Source organism: Harpia harpyja, chromosome 7, assembly GCF_026419915.1.
Source record: "Harpia harpyja isolate bHarHar1 chromosome 7, bHarHar1 primary haplotype, whole genome shotgun sequence".
Classification (NCBI taxonomy): Eukaryota; Metazoa; Chordata; class Aves; order Accipitriformes; family Accipitridae; genus Harpia; species Harpia harpyja.
The window spans coordinates 42,220,962-42,242,231 of NC_068946.1; the positions used below are offsets into that span (position 1 = coordinate 42,220,962).

Consider the following 21,270-nt stretch of genomic DNA (forward strand, 5'->3'; position numbering starts at 1 on the left):
AAAACAACAGGGAACCCAAATGCAGCTCTGGGCCAAAGCCACACACCTTATCATGGGAAAACCTCAGGAGATGAGACATTTGGTGTTGATCAGGTGGGCTTTCATTTCTGAAGGAGGTCTAAGGCATTCCAGGACCTAGAAGAATGGCCCAAGGGAAGTATATGGCTGCATAGAGATGAGAAATCTGTGTGATTTGAGCGATACAAATGCTGGGATTTCATTCTTTAGCCAGCTATAAAGAACGTGGGAAAACTTCAGCCTATTTGCCAAATCTGAATTACAGCAAGCCCCATTTATGGCACACACAACCATGTGCTTGGAAGCTAGCAGGTGTAATTGGGCCAGGACGGTAGTGATTAACATATGATAAAGAAACATGTCTAATCAGGGGATTTAAAACAAATTGATGAAAGAGAAGTCACAGCTTACTGTCTAGGGCTGCTAGACATCTAGGACTGACTGCACTGCTACTTCATCTGTGGCATTGTGATGTTTTGTTTATCAGTGTGCCTGCTGCTGCCTAGACAAAGAAAGCCTCTGGGACCATTTGATGCTGCATTAAGTTTTGCGCCTGAGTGCATAAGGGTCCCTAGAAGGCAGCAAGAGGGTTCTAGTTACTTTGTAATGTTACAGAAAGCAGCAGCAAAATCAGCGTACAACTTGATGTGCAATTGTGTGGTAATACTCAAGAATTTGGCTATAAACCTGAACATCCACCAGTTACCTTTTAGCATGCCTTTTTCTTTTCACACCTCAAAGCTAATGGCGTTCTCAGTTTTTGTAGGGTCTTTTGGGGGAGGGTAGAGGGGCTGGGACAAAATTTTTTCTGGCAGGTACCAAGCTATCAAAAACATGGTCTAGGATAAAATGGTTTTATAAGTAACAAGGGCTTTGGAGGCCATGAAATTGTCAAGAGTTTTCCTTGAATGACAATATCGGGATGGGGACCACCAGGGAAAGGCTTTAGTGGGTACGGAACCAAACACGAAACCTAGAGCCCCCAAATTCAGTGTAGTTTGACCACTGAACATCCAGATTTTATGCAGATAAAATGCAGAAAAGAGGTGCTCTGAGGTGTGAATAGGCTTATTTTTAGATAGCCACTAAAAGTATCACCAAAGAGGAAATGTAGGTGTCTTCTGTGTGAGGATTTGTTTTGTTGTTGTTTTTTGTTTGTTGCTTTTTTTAAACCTGGAAGAATAAACAACCATTGCAATTGATAATGAGGAGTCTGTTAATGTAGAACCAACTTTGATTTGGTGTATGCAGCTAGAGGAAATTTGCTTCCTTCCACTTCCCTTTTACAACCAACCGTATGAGATAAGAACCTGGACTAAGTCCAAGGGACTAAAGCAATTATGATAAATAGCTAAATTTGTGAATATGTAGAATCAACTGATCATCACATAATTACTTATACTCCTGAGGCTATGGTAAAAACATGGCAGCAGAATCATCATTATTTTCATCACAGTAATTATAGATCATCATCGTTGCATGCTTGCAGATATGGCTGGATGAATGCCACCTGAAACTCTGCCCGCCCTCTGTGTCTCAGATTTGCTTCTCCACTGTCCTCTGAATTTATTTTTACACACACAACTGCCCTGCATGTTTGCCAATAACTCTTCAAACCTGCCTTAAATATCTGTGAATCTTTAATTTTGTAAGATTTTTCCTTGCACATCACCATTTCTGTTAACCTTTATAATGATGTATGCGTTACCACATGCACATATTTCTCAGGCTGAAATAGCGCACATATTCTACAAGGCTATAACCAAATAATGTCCATGGATTATAAACACAGGTACCATTATAAGCCTTCAAATACTAAGGCTAAGCACTAAAAGCTGACCTCCAGCTTAGTAGTGGGAAAAGAAGAAACAGAGTTAGGTGAAGGATAGTGAGAAGTCAAGGCCTTATTTCATGCAACATGCTGCTGCAGCTTGTTTAAAAATCAGACTGCAGATATGTATTTGCTTCTAATGACTCTGGCCAGCCACAAAATGTAGGCAAGAAGAAAGCCCCTCAAGATGAACAAATAGGCAGCAAAACAGTTTCCCAGGAAAAAAAAGGAAAACAAACTTCACAGCAAATGAGAAAACTAAGTAACTTTCAAGTTCAGCAAGTATATAATGGTATAGCCCCTACTCTACAATATGTTATGTTCGGTACCTAATTACAGGTGTGGGATGAAATCCTGGCACCACTGGAAATTTTATTATAGAGTTATTTGGAATCAACATTTTAGATTTCCTCATTTCTAAATTGTTATGCTTCATGGCTCATTCCGCAAATGTAAATGCATGAGTTAAGTGCCCATATGTTTGCCAGATCACGGGCTAAAGTCCTCATTCAGATGAGTAGTTACTTGTACCTGAATAACCTCATAGATTTTAGAAAGCATTGTTCAGAGTAAGTTACTACTTGCTTTAAGTGGAGGTAACAGAAAGTGGTTCTGCTAAAAAGGAGATATTGAGAACTTCCAAAACATCAATAGCTGTCTTCAGACCCTTTTCCACGTGATAATTTCCACAGAGAAATTAAACATCCCTCTGAACTCTATAGGAAAATAAAGTCTATCTAGGTTTTAATCTTTGCTATCCTTTTCACTATAATATATACTCAAGTTGGAGAAACAACAAAAACAAAAGCAGTCTAATGTCTAATGTGACCCAGTCTAATGGGATAGATGAGTTGTTAAGGGAAGAAGTAAAATGAGAGAAAAAAGAAAAAAAAAAACAAAGGCAGGGGGAGGAAACAGCATGAAGGGAGAAGTTGTGAAGATGCCTTTTTCATTCCTGCAGCACACAGAATTCCCTCCTCCTACAAGGAAATTCAGCAGCACACCCAGAAGCTATGAGACATGACCACCATTGCCATCAGATTTCAAAGAATCAGTTTCTCAAAGGGTGACTATCTTTCCCTTTCTTTGTGCATATTTTTATGACTCCCACAGCTGCTGCAGATAGCAGGATGGGAGGGCACATCTGAATGCTTTCTGCTTACTGTAGTACCTAATCTTGAGATTTACTGCCAACAAGAAGTTGCTACCTGTAAACGTGTCAATCATGAACTACGAGACTGCTATACAACTCACAACTACTTAAAGTTTTCAAAATCATTCTACAGGGCTAGTTTTTGCTTTGGCTGACCGAATTTTGTTATGGTTTATTGGGTGTAATTTGTTAACACAATGTGTTCTCTATAGAAGTCAGCTTCACACTTCAGCTGTCTACACTGACGTAAAGGACTAAGAAACTTGGGAAAGGATCTAACTCTGCTTAGACATTACAAAACTGTTCTCAATACCAAAACCAAGAGTTTTGATTTTGCTTCCAGAGAAAACCAAGAAAGGTCTCATATATCAGTGCAGTAACTCCAAATCTTCTTCAGTATAAAACATTTATGGTTTTGTTTGTGTGCTTGTGATCTTGTAACAAGAAACAAGCTGAAATTAGAAAGTTTAGAGAGATTAGAGTGCTTATAAAGGACCACCTATTGGATGCACATAGAAGCCTGAATATATGCATCTGGGACACAAATTAAAACCAAGGAAAAGTACCTATTGTAAAGATATGTAATGAACACAGTGACAGATGCTCGAACAATGATTCCATTGTAAAACAACTTAGAAGTCATGAGGCGGAATTTTTTTCCTAAATTTCTAAATAGGGTTTTTTTCCAGAGGCTGCTTTATGGGAAAAATACTGAAAGGTGCCCTCTTCCTTAGAGAGAAAATCTTTGCCCTGAAGCACTAGCTGATGCAAGAAGGCAGTATCTGAAAGATATCCTTCAAAGATGATGAATCTTGGTATCTGCTCTCCTGACTAAGTTCTATCTTTATTTATTTACTGAGTAATAGGCCACAGAAGAATTTTCAGGAAGCATTCTTTCAGTATTTTTTCTTTCCTTCTCCTTTTTAATTTTTTTTAACTGAAGTCCAAACAAGAAAGCACCAAGAAGCATCAGCTGAGCATGTGCAACTTGCAAGTATTACCATTAATGGATATTGCTAATGGAAAAATTTTGTTCGCCAGGCACACATATAATATGACTGGCATACAAACACCCTTGGGCTGAAGGACTTGCCAAGGAGAGCTGAGTAACTGTGGACCAGCTCTGTAGTGCAGCGTGAGCGTCTGTGCCCAGAGACTACCACGTTTGAGTCTGACACAGAGGATGTAGGACACACTGTAGATGTTTAGGAAGTCTCCCAGTGACAACAAAGTATAAAAAATAACTAGAAAACCTGGATCCAGAACTCAGACTGCAGTTTTCTTTTGATACTACTATAAAACTCCTGCCCCGCAATTTCAAGAATCTCCATTCTCCTTCAGCAGCGCCCAAAGAGAAGATTTGAAAGTATCAGCCAAAATTGGCTATCATCGCAGTGCCAAAAGGACCTGCACCTCTTGGATTTGTGGGGATTTGTTGAAGGAGATTATATAGAATTGCTAGACGTTGCCAGAATTGCTTTAGTCTTCAAAACAGGTCCCGAGTGGAAGTTGCAAAGTTCTCTTAAAACAACTTTCTTAATTTAAGTGGCACAAGTTTGGATGCTTTCTTGACTTTCTATCAAGACATAGACCCTCCTGAGGCAACGATGACATGTATTTTAAACTGATAGGTCTAATTTCTAAATGGAAGCTATTTGAAATGAAATCATTATTTTTGAGAGCTGAACCTAAACATGAAATACTCCAAGGCAGTCAGTCTTTCCATGTAAATTCTCCAAAGTCTACTAAACCTCATCTCCGGAAAGCAAGAATCTTCTCCAGAGAAGATTTGTCCATTCTTATCACTGATGTGGGAGTCTGCATATTTAAAATAAGTGACTCACATTAAATGTTCTCTCAGTACAACAGCTTGACTAGTTTTTATCTGAGCCGAATCTAATCTCTCCTCCAAGCTGTAAAGGTATATATATGGAACCTTTTATCATGTTTCCAGGACTGGATTTCTAACCCCAGCTCATGAATACTTATTCCTTGAAGGATGAAAGTTCTTCAGGTAATACTACTTCAGGATTTACTCTCTATCTTGGTTTGCTCACACTTTATCTTTGATTACTAACTCCACAAACATAAGCTGAATCCTGCAGAACAGGTGTATGCAGCTCCCCAAAAGTGTCAGACACATATTAAAAAGTTTCACAGTTAAGTTAAATTTCAAAGGAATGTGGACAGGCTTATTTATTCTGCAGATATCGATTTTTGTTCTTACTTTTTTTGTACCTCAAGGGATCTTCTAGGGATTTCTATCCTTCCCCATTCCCCTGAGAAACAGCTTTGAGAATCAAAAGTACAATTGGTATAACGACCTTCAAGATTAATGATTATGTAAGTGGTTTTAAAATTCTAATGCACTAAAACTCAGAAGCCACTGAAAGAATATAAAATATACACTACACATTTGGAAAGGCAATGTATTAAAAGAGGTTCTCCATACTAAGAATAATACTTGTATTCTTTTTTTTAATGTAATCTCACTAATTATTCTTTCATTTTTAATTCGGAAACATATATATAATATAAAATAAAATATATTAAATATTTATATTTTGTCTATATTAGGCATTAGAGAAACACTATTTCCAGACTTGGAATATTCCAGTAAAGGCACTGACAGTTAAAAAAAAAAGTTAAATCTGATAAACCTTGCTTCTCAATGAGAAAGAAAACAAATAATTTTAAAGTTCTTTCTGCAAGGTAAAAAAAGCCTTCTTTTTTTCAGCCTCTGAAAAATAAGTCCATATCATGCTGAAATTACTGGGGGGGGGGGGAGGGAGGGTAGTCTACAAAGAGCATGTTTCCAACACTGTAGAGTTGATGACACTACAGAATTTCTGGGTTAGCACAAAGGCAAGAAAATATTACTTATCAGACAATTGTAATTGTGTGGCTGTATTATTTTGATAATTTTTTTAATATATAACAAAGTCACCTTAGTTAAGTAGAAACATCAGTTTCTACTTTATACGTCAGTTAAGTAGAGAAAGTGAAAAAGTAATTGGTCCCTGTGTTCATCCAAGGAAGAACTGTGGGGTAGGCTTTTAGCTGGTACATTTCTTTATCCTTACGGTTCTGGGATCCTCAAGGAGGAAGGGCCCCAGCAACAGCAATAGGGTGCCAATTAGACCATAAAGGAAAAATGCAGCAGAATACCCACATAACCAAAAAGACTGACAGAACATGGGACCTTTGACAAATAGCCTAAGAAAATTGAAGTTTTAATACATCGGGGTCCTCCCTCTAAATCATCCAAGCCCTTGCATGATACCTGATTTTCCATCTCCCCACCCCTGCATTGCCACTGTGCAAAGATCCAATTTTAATGTTGAAGAAAAGTTTCTGTGAACACAACCCTTTTTCAAAAAATATCTCAGAAGTAGTTTGTAGGGGCCTCTTTGCAGCTGATGGGTGTCTAGTAGTAGGAAACACCGAGTACATTAACCCAAAGTAGGATACAGATGTGTTAACGGAGACAAGAAGAGGATGAGCAGAAATAAGAGATCCTTGGTTTCTGCTGATGCTGACTGAAGATGTAATGAAAAAGGTCTTTATTTCTATCTTGGATATTGAAGCTTTGGTCATTAACTATAGCTTTCTACCTCTCTCTCTCCCCTCCTCTGTCTTCTCATCTCCATTTCAGGTACCATGAGAATTCTCTCCTTTCTCCTCTTCTTCCAAGGTACCCACCAGTTTACTAGCACATCTTATCACTAAACCTGGTGTCTATACAACATCATGCTCCTTTGCTTAGCCAATACTCTATCAATGTTTAATATTTTAATAAAATCCCAGTCCTAGAGTGGATTGCAATGATATCTTTGTAGCTTTCCTCCTCTTCTTACATGCCGTTTCCACTAGCCACAAGCAACAGGTTTCTACTCTGCTGTTCATGAGCTTCTCACTACAGGAATAATCCAAAGTTTGGAAAGAGCTCAGAGCAAAACAGGTACAATCTTATAACAGTTACTGAAGACCCGGACACTCCAAGTCAAACCAGCAGAGCTGAAAACCTAGTTGTTTATTTGGATTAATCTAATCTAAGAGTGAATTAGTAGAAGTGACACACTTTTCAGCAGCAGGAAAACCTGTCTTATTTTAGTACATTATAGCACAGTAAGACTACTCTTGTTAGCCAGTTCCCCAAAAGAATTGGCTGTTAAGACAGCTAGAGCCATTCTCAGTTGTTCTAAAATGTACCAAACAACTGCAAAGAATCTCACTAAGACTTGAGCTCTAGAAGCATATGGATTGAAGCATTATTTGTTCCATATTTATTTATTTATAATTTGTAAAGGCACCTATTTATATCTTCACATACCATAGAACATGATTTGCAAACAAGAGTAATGAAACTTGGTCTACTGATATTAAGGAGCTGCTAGCTAAAACTCCCCATCTGAGAGGAAGTGTCCACTGTTTTCCACAATAGTCACCTTAGCATGCTGCCACTAACATTTACTGTCTTAGTAGATGCTTGGATGGGGAAACAAAAGCTTTCTAGCTGTGGCAGACAAACCTGCTGGGGATGGTTGGAAGACATATACGTTTTAGGGCCAGACTTCACCAACCAGAAACATGCCAACCACTCTTTCCACTCCAATCCATTAGGGCCAACACTACGGAGTCATACTCTATAGTCCCTAGCACGAAGCAGTGGACAGACAAGATCATACAGAAGATCTGGGATGTAGGAATGAGAAATCAAGGAACCTTTCACAGCCTTCCTGTGCTAAATGGTTACAGAAAAGGTATGTTTCAGGCAACTTGCAAAGGAATAAGACTGGGAGGTCGGTGATGATGGCACAGACTGCAAATAACCACATTTCTTGCAGTTTCCTGGGTCAGGGTGAACTGCTGCCAAATACCAAGGACAGAGAATTACTGAAGACATTACTGATGGATATCATGTTAATATCAGCACTAAATTCTCTAAACTCCACCTTAATATCACTTTGCATTTAACCAACTATAAAAGCACATTGTAAGGTCACAGAAAATTCATACAAAATACGCTTAGCTTAAGGCTAACTCAAGTATCTCAACACTAAAGGGTAATTTGCAATCTAAGTATATCCATTTTATTCAGGCATAAATCCATACAGAGTGCATTTAACAAAACCAGATATACTGACACTTTGAATTATCCTCCCAACGGGACAACTGCCCCAGCAATATCAAGACAGACAGATTTCCTGAGAACATGCTCAAGAGGACAAGTTTGCAGCCAGCTCAGTAAGCTAAACCAGAATTAGAAGCAAATTAGTAACATCCAAACAGCATCTCAGAATCAAGCGGTCTTAAATCAGAACAGTCCTAAGTACAACAAATGGGTAACGGTTGCCTCTTCAAAACCTGTAATAACATAGTTCTTACAGGAAAAGTGATGAAAACCTCTGAAAAACCTTGCTTCCCTGCAGCAAGATTGAATTGGTTCCTTCATTCCTACTTGAAAGGAGCAATTGGCTTTTTTTCTTTGCTTCTTAGAGCAAAGGTGCTGAAAAAGAAAATAATCCATGGATACTTACTGTTTAACACCTATTTGCCTGGTAATAATTACAGTGCATAGAGGAGATTAAATATATCTAAATACTAGTACAGCAGGAAGCATTATAACAAGACAAGCAGAAACTCATTCTCTAATCCAAGCAAACAATGTAGGACTTCTCATCGCTACAGGTAGAATTTTGTTCTGGCCTTGCTTGGAGGACATTAGGACTAGGAGCTAAAAGATGCTTTAGAATAAATTAGCAAAACTATAAATCTGACAAGAAGATTAATATTCTAACTATGTTCACGATAATTAACTCACCAAAACAGTTCCACAATCATTATCCAGCTAGGGTGGAAATGGGAAAGTTTACAGCCCTCCTGTAGATTTATAAGCCAATTAAGTGACCCTCCTCTAGATTTCATTAGAAAAGCCTCTGGTTCAGCAAAAGCTTACACATGCAAGTAAGAATTTTCCTGAGAAAAGGGGATGCAAGGGATCTTTATCACCTCTGTTAAACACTTTTCCTGCTCCCCTGAGAATTACATATTCCTAATGCATCCTCAGCCTCCTGTCAACTCTCCAGCCCTCGCACAGCACCCTCTCACCTGCAAGAAGCAGGACTGACACTGGAGCACTTCTCCATGGGGGAAGCTCTGCTCTGCACCTTGCATGACTCGGGTATCATGGTCTGACACCAGAAATGTGCTTCCTATCTTGTAATCCAGCTTTGAGTTTAGGGCTCACAGTCCCCTTCTGCCTGAAGCCATCTTCTCCCTTCCAAGTGCAGTTGACAGCAAATCTATAAGAAACTTTATCAACAGTCAACTCCAAACTTCTGCTTAATATGTGCAAGTATGTGCATGTGTTTGCACAGAGTATGAAGTATCTCCTTGCTATCTATGCCATTTTTCCCTTTCACTGCCTTTCTGCACAGATTCATTGTTCTAATATAATAGCCTTCTCTGCCACTGTCACAGCAGTCCCCCTTTATCTCCAATTCCACAACTTCCCCTTCTCCTTTCAAAATTTTGTTTAAAGAACACCTCTTTTCTCCTTTTGTTGCATATATCTATGCCTGCTCCATCCCCTTTCCTTTGTGTCTTCCTGCATAATAGCATTTTTCAGCTTTGTAAAGTATTTTTCAATATAGATAACACAAAAATTGCTATCTAAAATGAAATAGCATTGTATCATAGAATGGTTTGGATTGGAAGGGACCTTAAAGATCGCCTAGTTCCAACCCCCTGCCATGGACAGGGACACCTTCCACCAGACCAGGTTGCTCAAAGCCCCATCCAACCTGGCATTGAACACTTACAGTGATGGGGCACCCACAACCTCTCTGGGCGACCTGTTCCCGTGCCTCAACCACCCTTACAGTGAAGAACTTCCTTACATCTAATCTAAATCTACCCTCTTTCAGTTTAAAGCCATTACCCCTTGTCCTATCACTACGTGCCCTTGTAAAAAGTCCCTCTCCAGCTTTCTTGTAGGGTCCCTTTAGGTACTGCAAGGCCCATACTTTTGTCCCAGTAATATACATGATTTGGACTGACTCAAGCTGTGGTGTGTATGCAGGTAAAGTAAATTCTGAATTATTCAACACTTAAAAACACTGAAAAATCACTTACTTGTTACAAGCAATAAGATTTATGTTTTATGTCCCCAATCAATAGCTAGTGTGTCCACACACAGCTGATTTATCCATATTGAAAATATAATTATAAGTCTAGTTTGCTCTGAACCACAGAGTCCTTTTGTAACAAGATTATTTAAATACAAATGGGGCTGGAAAATTGGTTTTAAATGGCTAATCTGTCTTGTCTTCAATTCCAGCTGCAGAATTTACTAACATCATAAACACAGGCTGAGTGAAAATGTAAAAGGTTTTCTGATTCTCCTCGTGATCTGTCTATGCAGCGCTCATTAACGGTGAAGTTGATGGGAGCTGTATGCATGCCGTGAGAGGAGGATAATAAGCCTTGTAATCTCTATAAAAAGAGAGGGATTTTTACTAGTGATATGTCATATATACTGGTGTGCAAACGTCTGTCTTATCGGCAGCCCAATAAAGAATTTATGTACCCAGGTCTCAGATGCACTGAAGGACACATATGCCATATGGGTGGACAAAACCCATACCAGATAGCTGGAAACAACTCCTCAGGAGCACCACTTGCAATATGGAGCACCAGACATTTGTGAAGGCATGATCAGGAAAAGTTTCATCCGGACAGATTTACTCAGGGATTATGAAAGGAGCTACTGCCCTCCTGCTGTCTCCACCAAATGTGGCCAATGGCCCATGACATGTAGCGGGGAAAGGCTGTGCCAGTACACCCTCCTCTAAGAGAGCACTAAGAGAGCACAGCCAGCTGGGAATACGCCATAACTTTGTCTCCAGGTTATGCAGATGGACTGGGAGAAATTGCAGTTCAAATCTGACTTGGGTTGAGTAGAGATTAAGGATTTCTGCCAGGCTTAGTTTAACAGACTTAGTGGAGAAGAAATTTCAAGAGCCTGTTTTTGTTTTCTGGAATGAAAACAAACTAAAACAAAATGAAACCTCAAATTTCTACTTGAAATCAAATGCTTGCCTTGAAACCCAGGTACTTCTTACACTGTTCTTTTCAGCAATTCAGTAGATCGTTATTCTGTCAAATGGTTCTCCACATAGTTATACTGCCTTCAGAAAACAACCAACTATATTCACCAGGCTATCTAGGTCCCTTATACTGATACGTATCCTCCCCTTTCAACAACTGCAAATGAATGATAAGTTGTCACCAATGAGGAATTTGTGCGAGACATTCAGTAATATCCATACAGCAATGCACAAACTTTCAGCTAGTTTTACTAAAGTAGAAGCTGTATCAGTGAACCTGACAGGTCCACTGCATATCATTATTTTATATTGATACAGCAGACTTCACCTAATGATCTCCAGGCAATAATGATTTAGATTTTACAGCCCCATCTGAGCTATGAGTCAGTGTTGACCACCTCTTAAGTTAGGAAAAGTATAACTTTCTGAAACAAACAACAATAAAGTAGGTAAATTTCTAGCCCTTTTAGCTATACAGAAAAATTTTAAAAAGAATTCTTAAAAAGCTCAAAGTCCTGAAGGACATAGAGAGTGCTAAAATCCTGTCCTAAGGACAGAGAAAAAAAGCTTCAAAGTCAAAGCCTGCAGGGAGGATGCATTTCCCACCTATCTGAGATTTCTGACATGGCACATTTTCCACATAGTAACATAGATTTTAACCCCTCCACTCCCTGTGGATGAGAGGCAACACGGTATCTTGCCACCTTGCCCTGACATAGGAGACTCCTGCCTTGAATCCTGCTTTGACAGACCACCCTGACCACCCCAAAAAAAGAATGGGAGAAAGTGCTGGTTTTCACTGGGATAAAGTTAATTTTCTTCACAGTAGCTAGGATGGGGCTGTGGTTTGGATTAGTACTGAAAACAGTGTTGATAATACAGAGGTGTTTTTATTACTGCCGAGCAGTGCTTACACAGAGTCAAGGCCTTTTCTACTTCTCACCCCAGCCCACCAGCGAGCAGGCTGGGAGGACACAAGAAGTTGGAAGGGGACACAGCCGGGACAGCTCACCCCAACTGACCAAAGGGATATCCCACACCATAGGACGTCATGCTCAGCAATAAACTAGAGGAAGGCTGGCCGGGGGAGCCATTGCTCAGGGACTGGCTGGGCATCAGTCAGTTGGCAATGAGCAATTGTTTTCATTTGCATCACTTGTCTTTCTTGGTTTTTATTTCTCTCTGTTATTTTCCTTTCCATTATGATTTAGTATTATTATTATTGTTGTTGTTGTTATTATTATTATTCTTCCAATTGTTAAACTGTTCTTATCTCGACCCACTAGTTTTCTCACTTTTACCCTTCCAATCCTCTTCACCCCCCATCCTGCTGGGGGGGAGCGAGCTGTGTGGTGCTTAGTTGCCAGCTGGGGTTAAAACCACAACAGTCCTTTTTAGCACCCAACGTGGCGCTCAAAGGGTTCGAGATAGTGACAGACTGACTAGAGCATATTAGAAGGTATTTACATCTGTTAGCAATTGCGGGTCACAATATTGGTTCATGTGTTCTCAATATTAGTTTATCTGATCTGTGCCATGCTCTTTGTTTTGCTGTACATGTTAAAGATGGTTGTTGGCTTTCGCAGTTTTCTGTGCTCTGTAGTGATTAGTGATGTTTTGCCTGGGAGATTTGTTACAAATACACTGACCTTGAGCTTAAGCTGGTATTTGGGCTCTGTACTGAAGCCACTACTGTCCTTCAGGTACCATCTCATGGAGAGAATTAACAATTATACTTCTTCCTCTGAGGGTTTTTTGTGTAGGAAATACAGAATGGCACCTTTGCTACATTGTTCTCTGATGTTTTCTCCCTTGTTACAATAACTTCTCAGTATCTTGAACATCCTTGGGTAGTTAAAATACTTCTATCAGTATTTCTTAGGAATATTGGTTCAGTTTTTTCTAAGGTTAACAAGCAATTTGGGAGTATGACCCAGGCTCCATGAAAGTATGGTCATGGGTGGCATGGCATGTGGGAGAACATGGGCAGGTATCTAGAGAACTTCTCACCTCCAGTGGCCTGGAACTTCACTCCCAAACAACTACAGGACCCTGATGAAGCGATAGAATGTTGGGGGGGGGGGGGCGGGAAGAAACGCCATGGCTATTCCAAAGAGGCACTACTTACTGCACTGTGCTGGGCCCTGGCCAGCATCTGCCAAACACTACTCGATACTATGCAGCACCCGCAGGGAGAAGAGAGGGAACAACATACCAACAGACACTATGGCTAACGCAGGCACTAAATCAGTCACCCCTATAACTAAAAAGAAACAATGGAAGCAGAAATCAGCTCATTTAGTAAGGGATGAAGAAGCTTCTAAAAGGGAGCAGGAGAAAGAATCAGAAGAGGCAGCCTATTCTGCAGCAGAGCCGTCACATGAACAGGAGGAGGAAGAGACAAATCATAAATGAGACAGAAACCATCCAATCCCTATCCCTAAGTGAGCTGTGAGATACGCACAAAGATTTTAGCTGTCAACCAGGTGAGCTAATTCTCAAGTGGTTACTCTGATGCTGGGATATTGGTGCCAGTAGTCAGGAATTAGAGGGTAAGGAAAGCTGGCAGCTAGGATCCCTTGCTAAGGATAAGGCCATTGACAAAGGGATTGGAAAAAAGGCAGGAGTCCTCAGTCTTTGGCAGTGACTCCTGTCAAGTGTGAAGGATGGGTATCCCTTTGAGGAAAAACTTGCAAATTCCCAAAACGAATGGACCAATATTGAGGGAGGTATCCGGTATCTGAGGGAATTAGCCATGTTGGAGGTGATCCATAACAACCTGGATAACAACCAGGCATCCAAAGACCCGGATGAAATCCGGTGCATGTGGTCCATGTGGAGGAAGTTTGTACGAAAGACACCAACAAAAAGCACCATGTTGTGCTTGTCCTCATTTCATCCAAGGGCTTTTATAGAAAAGCCTTCAACATACAGCTGGACAGTACACTTCTATTTTTCTTCTTAGTTAGAAAAAGCTTAAGGAAAGGATTACTGCCAATAAAACAGAAACACTACAATATTTGAAATTATAATTCTATACACGCTTCTGAAAACCTCTTTGGCTTTTGTCTTTGTGCTCTGAATGGCTCTCAAGATCTAATTTATTTCAGTGAAACAAATCCAAAAGTGCCAGCAAAAAAGAATCAACTTTCTCTTTAGTTAGAATAAAAATTGTGCAGAAGGAATTCTTGACCTTCATTAATTCCATGGGCAGGTGTATAAGCTCCTAGGTGTTAATGAGACTTGCCAGTTTAGGCGGACTGTAGAGTCTAATGAAATGCCAAATGAGCCCACTTTGGATTTTCACTATCAGATACTTCCAACAGCAAAGTTTGACGACACATCCTAACAATCCCTTCAAGCCCTCTGCATGGGGATGTGGAGCAAATCGTTCCTCTGGACTGGAATTATGTTACTGGCTCGCATGGTCAGTGTGACTTGTAGAAATTAATGTGAGGGAAAAAATATCCAAATCCTTCCCCAGTGTTACTTTTTCCACATCCAAATTATATTTAATCTTTCCTCAATTATATACAAAACTATCCTCTGTAGCCTATGGCAGTTTCCATTAGAAAAGCACACAAAAATTACCCCTCCAGAAAGCAAGCTTCCAGATCTACTGAAGCTTTAGGACTTGTGTCAGGATCTGCTCTGAATCAACTTCATGCCTGATCACTTAGTAAAACAAGAGAGTTCAGGTTCTTCATAAATCCTAATTCACTGCTAAATGCCTGCGAGGCTTGTTCTTATTCTTGTGCGCAATATTATGTGCCAGATCAGAAACTCACAAAATTGGATCCTTAGGGCATAAAGATTTGCTATGGTAAATCCTACGTGTTGTCTTTTCAAGTTCCCCTTTAAGAAGAAAAATTTACAAAAAGAAAATAAAAGGTCAAGGGTTTCCAGAAAGGAAAAGACTGAAAAGTTAGACATGTAATAAAAAAATTAGTCTTAATATAAAATTTTAACAAGGCACCTAATATTTTCAGGGAGGGAAGCACTTAATGACACCAAGTCTGTAAAAATATCTCAGTTCTGGATTTCTGAGTCCCAAGGGTGGAAATTGAGAGCCAGATTAAATGGTCACTATATTCAGTCCAAAATAAAATTCCACTGTTTTTAAACATAAAAAGAAAAGAAAAAAAATGGCGTAAGTATCTGGAGCAAAGACACCTAATATAATTTTGTAAGTGACAGGTGAAGCAGAGCCACACTTGACAGCTTTATGACCATCTTCAGACCAAAGTTGCCTTTCTAAAGGAAGAAGGATTTCATTAGCTTTCCCTAAATCAAACTGTGATAAAACAAAGACAGTGGCAATGCAATGGATTTTAAAACTGTAGAAGTTAACCTCCCTGTACATGCGTCGCCACTGCCTGCAACATGCTCAGAAAAAAACTAAGCAGCCCTTCTCCCCTCTTCCTGCTGCACCACAACTCTCCTCATTCACAGTCATTATGTTCAGGAAGCAAAATCTGCTTTTGCGACACAGCATTTAACCAAGGTGTTAACCAAAGAAAAATTTAAGACAAAACCAGAAGTCTACTTGGTCACCCTTAAACTGTTCCCTTTTATTTTCATGAAGAATATATTTCAATTACCACCATGTACTGTCGTGCTACCAGGGCTATGGATCCTCAGAACTACAGAATATAGCACAGAGAGAATGCTACCATTCATCAACAATTCACTAACAGTTCACATTTTCCATACGAAAGGAGTACTTCTAAACTTCGCCATCCACACCTGAGGTGGCACTGCTATCACAGGCAGTCCTACCGACAGCACCTGGCATGGCCACACATTGAGCTTGCAACACAGCAAGTGTCAAGTCTGCATTAAAATTTTAGGAAGAGCCTTGAGCACTTTTATTGTATCTGCTAAATCATCCCACAACTCATGCTGCAGCTCCAGCCTTCTCCAGCCGAGGAGCAATTTACCACCCACCTCCCCCAGCATGAGCTCTGTTGTTCTGGCCAGCAAGCATGCATAAGACACACAGTTTATTTCCATATTTCCTGGAGAAAGTATGTAGGTGATTAGCCCCATTTACCCTGGTGTGCCTGAATCAAAGCCAACCAGGCACAGAAGCATGCAGGTCATTTTGAGTGCCCTGAGCATCCTCATAGATTGAAAAACAATGTAGTCCTGAGGGTCTAAACTTGTATTACACAGACAGTCGGTGACATAACCCATTTAGATCAAAACACCCTGTAGAGTCACTCAGGTCTGCTCTCTCACCACTACAGCAGTCCTCTGATCTGAAACTGAAGCCGTTTCTCCAAATGCCAAAATAAGCCCAAACCAGAAAGAACTGGGGCCAAAGGCATCCGCAATTCAGACCTACCCAGATGGTGTCGTCTTGTCTGTACTGTTTCCAGTTGCGGCCAGTGTCGCTGAACATCAGCGTATAGCTGGTTACCCAGTCTGAGCTCCCGTACCTGCCCTGGGTAGCGACCGCGACAATCTCCACTCTGTCTCCCAGATCAACCTGGAGCCACTGCTGCTCATTTGAGTCCAACGGGGACCAGCCACCAGCTCCTGAAAGAGATTAGATAAAGATAAATTAGATGACAATGACAGCACAAGAAATTACACTTGAGAAAGACCATGTTACTACTTCAGGTCATCACACAGGAGTCTACTTCCTGAACATAGAGCTGTTTGTTCATATTTTTATATTAGGAAATATGCTACATGAGGTGTACTTCCTTAAGGTTTTCTTAATTAACCTAAAGTTCATAAGGAATTCTGAATTTCTAAAAAATTTTAAGGAAATTTATTCTTTGTCAGCTGGACAAACATTGGTGAGGTTGGCACATTCTCAGTCACAAAAAAATACCATATCTACCCCCTCTTCGCATGCTTGTGCAAATCTGGGAATGCTGATTTCTAACTTCTAATTTGCTTTGACATTTTCTTTTTTGCTATGTTTTGAAAGACATGCAAAAATGTTAGTTATCTTGATTTGAGGCCTATTAAGTATTTGAAAGAACGGTTTAATTACAGATTGTAAATGCAATTCAGATAATACATTGTAAAGCTAGAGACGAGTTGCAAATTATCCACTTCCATGATGCACTTCTCCATTCAGGAATGAAGATTTCCGAAGTCACAGTCACATGGAAGCTGATAGCTTGTAGCTTGTGTTTGTTCCTTAAAAGTAAAGATATGTACTATCCCTTGAATTTTTTTAGAGGTTGAACAGGCCCGTGGTAACACCAAGCCAATGAAACACAGAACTGCAACCACTGCTTGAATTTCACCACTTCACTCACTACAATAAATGTGAGCTTACGGTTAAAAGGCAAATCCTTCCAGACTGGAATATATTATTTTACATTCTCTTGCTTTCTTTTTCACCCTTAAATTATAGGCTATGTTTACTTTCTTTTAACTTGTTTCTACTTGCACACATTTATTCTCCGAATACACTTAGCGTTCACTTCAGCCTTACAAATAAGTGAACAACGAAGCTATGAAGAACACAGAAGCCATTAACAAAGTATCCAAAGCAGCAAATTTTCAGGCTGTCACTGCTTCTGCAACCCATCATCTTCTTTGTTTTGCCATTATTTGTGAAGTTTACAAAAGCACTTCTGTGTGATTACAGTGAACACAGTCACATTGGGAAGGAAAGGGGGAAATACACAGAGTAAAACATTAACAATTCCTCATGTAAACTACAAGAATGATTCTGAATATGCATTTCCAAACAAAAAGCATCACTAAAATTTGGTTATAAATAGCTGGATTTACCTTAATATTTTGATCTTATTAACTGATCTGTCTCAAAGCTGCTCCATGAAGAGTTTATTGAAGTGAACTGAGTTGAAAGATCAATAAATGTGGTTTATATCAAAGAACTCAATTTCAATAACTTTGCCCTTTAAAAAATTTCTTGATTTTCTTGGACTGCATTGTATTTTCCAGCTCACAACTGGAATTCTTTTGTCTAAGAATAGGTGTTAGAATTTTCATTATTTACAGTTCACTAAGATAGGAATTAGTCCTAATTCCTGAAACAGAAGCATGTTTATTCCATAGCTAGAATTGAATATCGGCACTGCTCCCCTGGATGACTCAGTTCCTTCCTCTACGAGAGCTCTCCAGGGAAAATAGTTTGTAACCAAACCAATGCATACTGCTTGCTAGTTCCATGCTTTATTTTACCTTTTTCATTCACAATAGAAGTCTTCATCATCACTGTGATTATTTTACCTGCCTTAAATAGAATACTCTCCCCTATGAGCATGTCATGAAAGACCTAATGAGAATATTAGGAATTTCATTATTCAATTCTTCTCTACTTCATAGCTCTCTTTTAACTCCATATCTATATATAGCTTTTATAAGACTATAGTACTTCCCGTTAAAAATCCTAACAACGTTTCTTCTTCCCCCCCGCACTTTTTTTTTTTAATTTTAAATGCCATATAAAGAATATATCTGTCTGGCTTTTAAGATACAAACTATATAACTGTGTTCAAAGACAAGCTGCATATTTCTCCCACATGGAATTGTGACTAATGTACATGAGAGCCAAAGGAAAACTTCCTTTGGACTGTAATATCCAATATCCGAAATAGACCCTGAACACAATAGTTGCTGCTTTGTTTACAGTTTTATTCCAGGAACTGGCACGACATAGAAATTCAGTTCAGAAGTTCTGGCAGGTCTGTGGCACAAAGGTGTTCCCTTCAACACTGCAAAGAGTTTATTACAGAAGCTTTTTAGTAAATATTAAAAGAAAGGTGGGCATTTTCATCTTTATTGTCTTTCTATAACATTAGCAGCAGCAACTAGATGGAGGAAAATAACTTATAACAAGTAATTTGTTTGAAGAGTTTCCCATTTAAAAAAAGAAAAGGAAAAAAATCTTTGCTTTCTCTGTTCTAGTTTATGCATAAGTTCTTAAGCCAAGCTTATTACCACAGGTGCTTCCCAGTAGTTTGTTAAACATCATAACTAGCATCTACCCTATGTAGTTTATGCTCTCTCCCGTCTGCTGCTAGAAGTGGCAGAAAGGTGATATGCTTTCCACAAAAGTATTTGGCTTTACTATGCACTGATATTTTCCAGTTTGAGCATGGCACAACAGGCTTATATTTTCAAAGTTAGTCAAACAAACAATACACACTGAATGGAAATTTGGGAGATCTGTGGTGAGCTTGACCTCTCAAATCACAGATTACACAGCATCTCTGAACTGCCTATCTCTTCACATGAGCACATTTGTCTGTTGGGAATGTCACTCTTTAGATGTAAGCACTCCATGACACAGCAGTGACACCAGCTCATAGCATCACCTCTCCAGAAGCTGGTCTTGCAAGAGAGATGTTATCGGTTACAGACCATGCCTTTACAGAAGAGCAGCTGCTTCATATACCTTTTCCTGTGGGGAAAAAACCCACTGTATTTCCCTCTCCCAAACCGTCCATCATTACCATTTCCACAGATGGACAGTAATTCTACTGACTTGTAAGAATGGCAGTCAAAATCCCTGCAACAGCAATGCTGCATTGGCCGTGTGACTGATAGCAGAACTAAAGCTTTTCCCATTGGGCCTCTCTCATTTCTGCTAGTAAAGCAAACACATAACTTCTGCTTACTTTTGTGGGTATCCCAAATCCTCACCAAATACTGCTGCAAGTGCCAAAAATCAATAAAATGTTCTTTTTCCTCCACATTTGCTCTGTTATACAGAGCAGGTGGCACAAGGGATACTGGCATCTTTTTCCAGCACAATCTGTGCGCATTTCTTTTATGCACGTCATTCCTTATAGAGTGTCAACACCCCACCCCATACTTTTTTTAGTAAGTAGCAAAAAAGCACGCCCAAAGTATAGCAACTCTTTTACCGCCATTTGCTCCTCTACCTACCAGTGATGCTCACCCAGGGGAACATTTGTCAGGGCAGGCCCAAGACAAGAGATAAGAATGTAGGATGTGAAGGCTCTAATAGGCAACGACAAGGGCTACTAAAGACACAATATTTACAGGACATCAACTCCTTTAAACAGATATAAGCATAACCCTGACACCATTTTCCTGCAGTTGGGCACAAGGAAGTTGAAGAGGACCATACACCTTTTATTGATAGTGTGGCATAAACATAAAACAGACAAATGTGGCTCTGATTACACCCACCAGATCGGTACATTTGTTTTTAGGTAATCTGGAAAGTACTAACATATGAAGATACCACATTGCCTCTCTCACAAGAAAGCAAGAGAGAGAAGATGCTCAATAAAGTCAACACGTTTAGCACTTTACAACATCATGTCTGACGGGCATACAATTTCCCCATTCTGCCCACCAGATTCCCACTGACATTGATAGGATTCTGCGCATTGCGCTACACTGTCATTCCTCAGAGTTCACACATTTCACATTTTCTGTGGATCATTTCAAGGGAGCGGTTCAACACGGTATGGCGAAAATGCCCTAGTGGAGAAACAGTACCACAGGAATCTGATATATTGCTCATATTCTCCATGGCAACAAATCATAATGCTAGAAATATAAGGAGAACAACACTCAGATGTTTTCTCAGCTGGACACCCATATGACTCCAAGAAATACGATCAAATACTTTTTTTCTTTTTCAGACCATTTGTAAATTTTGCTGTAATTGTTCCAAAAATTACATTTAATCCTAGTGTTATGCAGTCAATGCTCCTTGATGTTCCACGGGGCTGCTCAGGATGCCCATACTTATTTGCAGTTTATTAATGCAAAGAAAAGGGAATGCTTATTTCCACCCTACAGTGCCTTACAAACAGCTCAACTGGCTTTATAATGTGCTACAAACTCTTGGACTTCCTGCTGCAACTAAGTGCTTCCCTGCTGCAGAATTTTACTTTAATGCCCAGATCAAACACTTCCTGGCCATAAAACAAATTCTTTTTGACATTATATATGTTTTATATTCCCATACATAATTGCCTATACTGACTACTCAGGCTGAGAACTAATAGAGAACTGAAAAAGCTTAGTTGATACAGTCATACTGTAGCAATTTTCTTAGTCTTTTTCATCATTTATTTACTGTAAACAAAAAAGCCGATTAATCCCTCTCATGGGTAAGTAATATATTTCATACCTCAGAATCATATTTATCAGAATTATACTAACTGCTTTACTATTACCAGTAC

General features: G+C 39.5%; 1 protein-coding gene across 3 annotated transcripts in view; it reads right to left on the reverse strand.

Annotated features, from left to right (window-relative positions):
- The window catches only part of CNTNAP5 (contactin associated protein family member 5), a 316,013-nt gene that overhangs the window by 218,358 nt on the left and 76,385 nt on the right, over window positions 1–21,270 (reverse strand). For all 3 annotated transcript variants that reach the window (XM_052792720.1, XM_052792721.1, XM_052792719.1), the window contains exon 3: window positions 16,461–16,654. In XM_052792720.1, the coding sequence (XP_052648680.1) occupies window positions 16,461–16,654 (194 nt within the window). The remainder of the gene's footprint in view (window positions 1–16,460; window positions 16,655–21,270) is intronic.